This window comes from Podarcis vaucheri (assembly GCF_965113315.1).
Source record: "Podarcis vaucheri genome assembly, chromosome: 2".
Taxonomy (NCBI): domain Eukaryota; kingdom Metazoa; phylum Chordata; class Lepidosauria; order Squamata; family Lacertidae; genus Podarcis; species Podarcis vaucheri.
In genome coordinates this window covers 92,098,315-92,106,965 of record NC_138760.1, presented here as the reverse complement: position 1 = coordinate 92,106,965, position 8,651 = coordinate 92,098,315, and the positions used below count along the sequence as shown (strand labels likewise).

Sequence of the window (8,651 nt, the reverse complement as noted above, 5' to 3'; positions counted from 1 at the left end):
GCTTCGCAAGACGAAAAAACCGCAAGACGAAGAGACTCGTGGAACGGATTAATTTCGTCTTGCAAGGCACCACTGTACAACTGGAAATGTAGAGCACTTTTCACCTAACAAAACTTGGCTAAAACAAAATCATGTAAGGTCTCAGCCTTTCTTTTACTGATGTTCTCAGAGATGGAAACTGGGGAAAAAACCTAGTTAAATGTAATTATCAACACAGTCCTGTACTCCGCTTCTTGTTATTGTTCTGAATTACTGTAGAATACATAAAAGTAAGAGGCAGGCTCTATAAAGGCATCTTTAGTGTTTTGAAGTAGCTGTGACTTCTGTTTCCCCCCCAAGTCAATGTGTTTCTTTTTAACCCGTGTGAAGAGAGGATCATTGCTCAACCAAAGAACCGGCACAAGGAATATGAAGGAAACGCACACCCAGTTCACCTGTCAGGTCACATATTACACAAGTGTTTATATTGATGAACTGAGTATTGTGTTTGGAAAGCAGTGACTGACAGGTTTCCTACAAGTTCATATGTGACTGCTGTTATGTGGAGAGCATGGCTACTGTACCCTTCAGCAACTGCTTCAATTTTCTTTATTTTTTACAATTTGTAATATTATACCTTTCAGGATACAAATCCTTCCAAGGTGGCATACAAATTAACATTACAATTTTATAAACACACACAAAATTTGAACATACAAGAAGGTTACAGGGCAGTTGGTACTAGAAAGACTCTGCAGCACGGGACAGTCCAGCTGGCACAGGCTCAGAGTGCGTCTTGGCCTGCATCCCTCTGTTGCAATCCTTCCCACAGGGCAGATTTGTGTGTGTGTGTGTGTGTGCGCGCGCACGTATGCATAAAGTGTGTACCACACTACAAAATTTGCTTTGCCTTAGTGTGCAGTCTTTTCCTTTGTGCGTATACGCTTGTGAAGAAGCCCCAACGAGAACTATCCTAATGAATAACATGGAAGGTTATGGAATCAGAAGAGCATATTAGCATTCAGTCAACTTACAGAAAAAGTTTGCCCATGTTTATCCCTGCTTATGACAACAACAAAAAGGTTTAAAATCACTGATAAGTAAAAGGGTGGTGCATAAGCAGGGAGAAAGGCGGAAATTTAAATTGCATTGATACTTTGATTTTAATTTGGAATTATTCACATGCTGCTTATATTTTCAGTGTAATGACATCGTCTTATTCCTGCTAAATCTGTTTTGAATCACATCTGCTATCTAGCAGTTGCCTCCAGTAAGGCATGTAAAACTTCTGATGTCTGATGTTGCTATTAATATTCCCTTTGTGAGCAACAGACTTTTGCTTTAAAATATTTTTTACATCTTGGTAAAACAGTTGTAGCTCACTGACTCAGTAGGCATCTCCTCCTCCTCTTACATTAGCAGACAGCTGGAGCATCCTTAAGTTAAGAGGGACAGCAATAGCAAATTTTACACTTAGAATTTCTGTGCATTTGAAAAACCGAGGGCTTCAAGTTTCTGTATTTAAAATATTTCCAACACCACTATTAAAGCACCCTTTTAAAACATTACGTTTTGTGCCATTTTCCCCACCCACCATACTCAGTGCCCCAGTAAGAGAAAAGACAATGATAGCCACTAAGGCTAGACTGTTCATGCTGTTGGACGATGCTTTTTTATGATTGGTGGGGCATGGGGAAGTAACATGCCCATCCCATAAGCTTTTCTGGGTCTCCAAATGTTGAGTCGTAAGAGATATTTCTCTTTGAAAAGAGGTAAGTTTTTCCTCAGGAATGAGACAGTGTACAACACATTACATTGCTCATTTACTGAACTTTAAATTCATGATACACCATAAATAGATAAAAAAACCTGTTCATTTGATAATGAACAGATAACGAAATAATGCATTTCAGAAGAGACTTTTTAATCACAGAATAAACTAAACTCAAGCATACATTCCTCAAAGTAAGTAGGGAATGCCAATGGGGCTTCAGGTTTTCACTGTACTGGAATTTTTATAAAGCACAATAAACCAGTGTTTATTGCTATGACACAGTTCAAGCTAATCGCCTGCATACAAGTAATCTAGACCAAATGCATTCCATTTTATGGCTGAAACAATGCACTTATTGCATAAAAAGGGAACATATTAATATTACCATGAAACAATTTTGACTCTACTTGGGGAAAAAATTTCTGAGTAGTCAACTACGGGGTTAAAATCGGGGGTAAAGTTATTAAGGAAAAACTAGAGAAACTCCTCCCCCCCCCCCGAAAAAAATAAATTGTAAGCGATAATTTTGTGACTTAGGATGACTGCTTTCTCTGGTGACCAAGTACCTATTGATAAAATAATCAAGTCATCCCATTATGTGTCCTGTGAGCTATGATGCATATGGGGACATAACACATTAACTTCGTAAACTCACTCTCCAACTTATGACCGTGTAAACAGGGATATTTATAGACATTGCAAACATCTCTCACCATTCAGGTTAACAATTAACAAAATGCACTACTGACCCATCAAGGTCAATGGCTGTTGCTAGCCAATGTTATTAACTATACATTCACTCTGCCCATTGCATTTGTACAAAAGCCCTGAAATTAATAGAATTAAACTTCACTTGGATGATTCAGAAGTTCCTCTGGAAGGAATCTCTACTGACTGGACAAATAGGTTTTCCCAACTTTGCATAGAAGTCATCAGCCATGACTCGCCTCCAGATGGGGTTCAGAGCCAAAGCTTCAAAAATACACAAAAGTGCAATCTCTAAGCAAGTCAGGATTAAGTTTACCCCCTGCTGTTTTGCCATTTCCTGCGGACACCACCACCTGCCACTGAAGTTTTAGAAAATCAATGTCTGTGGTAGCAAAATACAGCATTCAGATATTCATTTACCTGTGTATATCTGAATGCTTCCTAAAATCTTCAACATAGGTAAGTGGGACCAACAGGAAACAGTTTAAAACAGCAGGGTTTAACCTCAGCAGCCACTCTGAGTGATATCTTGCCCCGAAGCCTTTGTAATATCCATTGTAGTAAACACCTGAAAGAGAGGGGGGGGGGGAATCCACAAATTATTTTTATTAATACTTGTCAGAAATTCACATTCCATTCAACACCATTCCTGCTGCAACTGTGTAATTGGACTAAAAGCCCAACACAGAATTCTCTTACTGTGAGCGTCAACCCCCAATGTGTAAGAAAAAAAAGGTAGCAGTGATTCTTTAAGCACAAAAAATTATAAACGTTCTTTCAAAGACTTGTTTTAAGAGTAATGTTCAGTGTCATGCCTCCTAGGCAGTGTTTATCTCAGGACCCCCAAGAGAGAGAAAAAGGTAAATACTGTAAGTCTCTAGAGAAAAGAAAACATGTTGCAACAAAGAGATGTAACAGGACAAGGAGTGGTTGTTTGTTTAAAGATAGGAGATCCTTAAGAGATAAGTTATTGTAGAGAGGAAAATAAGTTCAAAATGCCACAAACGTATGTTATAAGATGAGAGTGGTACTGAAACTCTTACCTCTGCACAAGTTGGATGTATACCAATCGTATCATTAAGTAATTCCTTTGTGAGACCACATTTCATTGCTGCTCCGAAGCCTTGTGTAATTTCCCCTGCATTAGGTCCAAGAACATGAAATCCTATCACACGGTTCTTCAATTAAAAGGGAGGAGGAGGGAGAAGAGAGAGGTAAGTTGTCCCAGTTAGTATTTTCCCTTAAATTGTAGGCAGCTGCTTATTTGCTAGTTGTTCTGCCTACTTCTGGTATACTATTTGCAAAAAACAACAACCCTGCAATCTGAATATTGAATTAGTTTCCAATATTCCAACATGAATAGAGACGGCAATCAATTTTACCATACCAGACACTACCTTAATATGTTACACCAATTGAGAACAGGAAAAAATACAAAGTGAGATGCTTAGAACCGCTATTAAAAGTACTTAAACTGAATTATTAGTATCCATTCATTTCTAAGCCACAAGTTCATATACAAATGTATTCACTCACTGTACAAATAAATGAGAATAAAGGTAACCACTGATACATCACATTAATGAGAAGTTGGGCAGAAACCAATGAAAAGGGTTAGTTCTATTGTTCACCACATGAAAGGTATATGGAACAGGTCTAACCCCAACAAGCTGGTTGGAATTATAGGAAGGATGGTTTTCATCCTTCCTATAATTAGTTTGATGACTTAGCTCCACTAATGAAGGTTAAGCATGGTAAAAACAGAATAGAAGAATACATTTTCTCACACTGCTTTAAAAAAACCATTTCAGAAGAGCAGTAGCATCTTTCATAAAGCTTTGACCAGATTCCTGCTTCCAGTGTGATACAGGGAGTTTTGACCTCATGCACGAATGCAGTTTTGCTTACAGACCCAAACTTAAATACACATAGAACTATGTAAGCTTACCTTTAAAATACACTATGAGTTTATGTTAATTGAAAGTGTGTCACTACACCAGTGACAGCCAGTGGGCTGCCCTCCATATACTCTGGACTACCTGTAAGTCCCATCAACCCCATCCATTCAGGGGTTGAATGTTTAGGGAATGTTGTGGAGTTGTAACCCACAACATCTGGAGAGCACTACATTGGCTACTCTAGTCTAGACAATAGGGTTGTGGTTGCAAGCCAGTTAGGGTGAGACAAGTTCATTAGCTGTCCCACGTTGTGTACCACTAGAGTATTTTCAGCTGGGCACTTCCAAGAAGCTGAGCTGCTTTGTGGCTTCAATAAGCAGCAGCTAAATAAAGCCAGGGAATTAGAAGCCGCAAGTTGCTTTTAGTACAGTTTTAAAATAGAACAGATAAATTAAGTTACAGTACACTTGGAGGAGGGCTGTAGGTCAGTGTGGTACAGCATTTGCTTACAGCAGGTCCCAAATTCAATTTATTGCATTTTCAGGTACGGCTAGGGCAGTCTCTTGCTTGAAAATCTGGACGGCCACTGCCAGTCAGTGGAGATAATACTGAACTGGATGGATTTATGGTCTGACTCACTATAGGGCAACTCTCTGTTCCCACATTTTAGCACCCTGGGCAGAACAATCCACACAACTTTGAAGTGGATGTCCCCTGGCTTTCTTTATATTTTGGATAATATGAATATGCAAGAAAACAAATGTTTTTAGAGCAGAATACGTACATTGTCAAGCTTATTGCAGATTACTTTTCCATAGCAAGTGTTGTTGTCTCTATTGGGTATTGTCCATTCAAGTGGCCAGAACAGCGCGTGATACACCTGGAAAAGAAAATTAGGCCTTTAAAGTTTGTTTTCCCTTTAATGACTTTGTACTGCACTTTTAATAACATCCCTTGCACTTTTACAGTATCTCTAAAGTGGTGTGTGCAAGCATCTCAGGAACCTACACCCTCGGGATGAAAAAGAAAGGGAAGCTGCTATCCCTATCCTTGCAAAAAGGAAAAGGACAAAAGCATGTGGGAGAATGTCCCCACCCCCACATTTATGCTGTCAAGGAAAATGCCTGTGTGTATGAGTGAACTTCAACAGAGGGCTAGGGACTACCCTTCCACCAGTAAAAACACTGGGCTAGGGAAACAGGGCTGTGAGGACACAGTTCCTAAAATTCTGTGGAGATTTCTTCGGGAAGGAGAATATATCAGGTCAGCTACTGTTCCTACAAAAATAAACTAGATTATGAGGCACAGTATGACTGCACATATATTAATACCCCGAAGAGCACCCATATTTAATTGCAAAGTTTTAAGATTTCAGTCTCACATCTAAATTGTCTTGTCCAAGTTGTTCAATGGCTCGTTCTTCCGATAATCCACAACAGCCATATTCCAGAGGTGTAAACACAGTAGTTGGTATGTTGATGTAGTCACACTAAAATTGAAAGCGTACACTATGACTCACACATAAAAGCAATTGGGATGAAAATGCAACAACCATCCTATAAAACTTGCACTGGCCACAATACAAACAGTAGCTTATACTCTTGCAGCAAAAGCAGCAGTCCAAGCTTAACACTTAAAGCAGGGCATAGATACTGGTCTGTACAGTCGTACCTTGGTTTTCGAACAGCTTAGTTCATGAAAAACTTGGAACTTGAACGTCACAAACCAGGCAGCAAGTGTTCCAATTTGCGAACTATGCCTTGGAAATCGAACATCCAGTGTGGCTTCCACGGCTTCCGATTGGCTGCAGGATGCTCCTGCAGCCAATCGTAAGCCGTGCCTTGGTTTCTGAACATTTCAGAAGTTGAGCAGACTTCTGGAATGCATTCTGTTCAAAAACCAAGGTACGACTGTATATGTTTCCAAGCTCACCCCACCCCATCAACTTTCAGGATGCTTCAATATGATGCTGTCACTAGCCCTGTCCTTTTGATGATTTGCTTTGATTATTTGACTTCTGAGAGCCAGTGTGGTGTAGTGCTTAAGAGTGGTGGACTCGTAATCTGGGGAACTGGGTTCGTGTCTCCGCTCCTCCACATGCGGCTGCTGGGTGACCATGGGCTAGTCACACTACTCTGAAGTCTCTCAGCCTCACTCACCTCACAGAGTGTTTGTTGTGGGGGAGGAAGGGAAAGGAGAATGTTAGCCGCTTTGAGACTCCTTAAAGGGAGTGAAAGGTGGGATATCAAATCCAAACTCTTCTTCTTCTTAATATATTTAAAATATCTCTAAGCAGTATACAGAAAACTGAAGCACCAACAGACAACTTAAAACAAAATATTAGAAAAATACAGTGTTACATATACAAATGTTACAGTAATACAAAGTTACCAATATATAAAAATCAGTATCAATTCATTTTCCTTCTGACACACCCTCCATCTCAGTCTCTGGATTCTCACACAGGGTCCAACAAGCTCTCAGCTCACCCACAAAAGTCTCACAATGAGAAGTGTTTCTTGGAAACTCTTCCAAAGTTCAATTCATGTAAAAGTCTGTGTAGTACTCCCAAATTTTGTTAGGAGCTTAAGATAGTCACCATGCAATCACAACTCAGCTTAGAGACTACTGTAATCAAGTGGCATATAAATAAATACAAAAAATGGCTGTGGCTATACCAGGAGTTGGACAGGGATCAGTGCCTTCCACCGAGATTCATAAGTCCAATGCTATGAGCAACTGATGGTGCATAAACTGGACCAGAAGTTACTTAAAGTGGTGACACTAACATGAATGAGCCAATTCCAGGCGTCTTAACCATATCAGAAGACCATTTTAAAAAAACTATTTGAGCACGCAAGCAGTAATAACCATAAGAAATTGAACGTTTACCTTTATATTACTCCCTCCAAAAAGTCTGCGAGCTAACAGCTTGCCTGCCTGTATGGCAACTGGTGTAAGTTCTGGCTTTCCTTCCAAAACATCTCCAATAGCATAGACGTAAGGCACACTGGTTTGTTCTTCGTCGTTTGCAGGTATTTTCCCATTCCTTGTTACATGGAAGGGGGGAAAGTTAACACTGACATAGTGCTACAATTTGATTACACTTAATAATGAGAGACATCCAATTAAGTCAATCTACTCAGGGAACAACTTCTCTCTCCTGCAGCAATTCTCCCCCCCCCCAATCTGCTCCAAAGCGCTTGGGGACCCTATGGAGCAGATTTAGGATGACATGGGAAAGAGAGCAAAGGGAAATCTGCTCATGTGGCCTTGGACATTACTATATGTGAAGACAGACATCAGAATACCAGTTGGTCACACTATATTGAAGAAAATTAACATCTAATGAGTACCACACAACTTTTCATACTTGTCAGGTCAGATCAATTTCTACAATGAGCAGATTCCAACAGCCACACTCATTAGGCTATAAGAGGTTTAATCCTTGATATAATAATATCAGATGCTTCTCTAAGTGTTAAGTTATAAAACAAATTAAACTTATTTAATGGGAAGTGGACTCTCTTTGCTTAGCTTCATACTAATTTAAAATAAATAAAGCCTGCTGTAGTTAAGTTTCAAAACTGAAAAATTACGCAGCTTTTTTATAGAATTGTAGAGTTGGACAGGACCACGAGGATCATATAGTTCAACCCTCTGCAATGCAGGAATCTTTTTGCCCAATGTGGGGCTTGAACCCACGACCCTGAGATTAAGATTCTCATGCTCTACAGATGGATTTGCAACTTTAACAACTGGCAATAGTGAAATGCAGGAATTTATAGGCATAAAGTTTTAAACTAATTTTGTCAGCATGCTTAAGATATCTAGTTTCACCCTTAAGAGCTCATGGGTTCTAGGTGATAATTTAGCACAGACTTCTGAAAGTAGATGTTCTAGAAAGTCTGTTAAAAGACCAAAGCTGATTTCTAAACAAATTTCAGTATGTACCAAGATTAATTAAAGAGTTGGAATACTTACTTTGCATTAACTGCCACACCAATTTTGTCCAAGCCAATATTTCTAGTACAAGCATCACGGCCAACAGCTATCAAAACCTGCACAAAAAGGAATCATGTATCTTGTTTTGGTGGTCCTGTATTGAAAAGCCTCTCATGTAATCCAAGCAGCACTATTTGGTTTAAACCAGGGGTGGAGGGTTGCTGTTTTTCCAGCTCAAGGGTTGCACTGCCTTCTAGGCAATTACAGGTGGCTACATGACAGTGGAAGGTGGGACCAGAGGCAAAAGTGGACAGAGCAATTGGACAGAGCTACTTTACACACTGACA

The 8,651-nt window shown here is 39.6% G+C and overlaps 1 protein-coding gene across 3 annotated transcripts in view; it reads right to left on the bottom strand.

Annotated features, from left to right (window-relative positions):
• Positions 1 to 571: 571 nt before the first annotated feature.
• Positions 572 to 8,651, bottom strand: part of TXNRD3 (thioredoxin reductase 3) — a 29,521-nt gene continuing 21,441 nt past the window's right edge. For 2 of the 3 annotated variants that reach the window (XM_082209852.1, XM_082209853.1), the window contains exons 11-16: positions 8,344 to 8,420; positions 7,252 to 7,408; positions 5,741 to 5,848; positions 5,144 to 5,239; positions 3,505 to 3,639; positions 572 to 3,029 (exon numbers count right to left, since the gene is read on the bottom strand). In XM_082209852.1, the coding sequence (XP_082065978.1) occupies positions 2,967 to 3,029; positions 3,505 to 3,639; positions 5,144 to 5,239; positions 5,741 to 5,848; positions 7,252 to 7,408; positions 8,344 to 8,420 (636 nt within the window). In that variant the 3' untranslated portion in view covers positions 572 to 2,966. The remainder of the gene's footprint in view (positions 3,030 to 3,504; positions 3,640 to 5,143; positions 5,240 to 5,740; positions 5,849 to 7,251; positions 7,409 to 8,343; positions 8,421 to 8,651) is intronic. The other variant, XR_014216023.1, reaches the window with a different exon arrangement.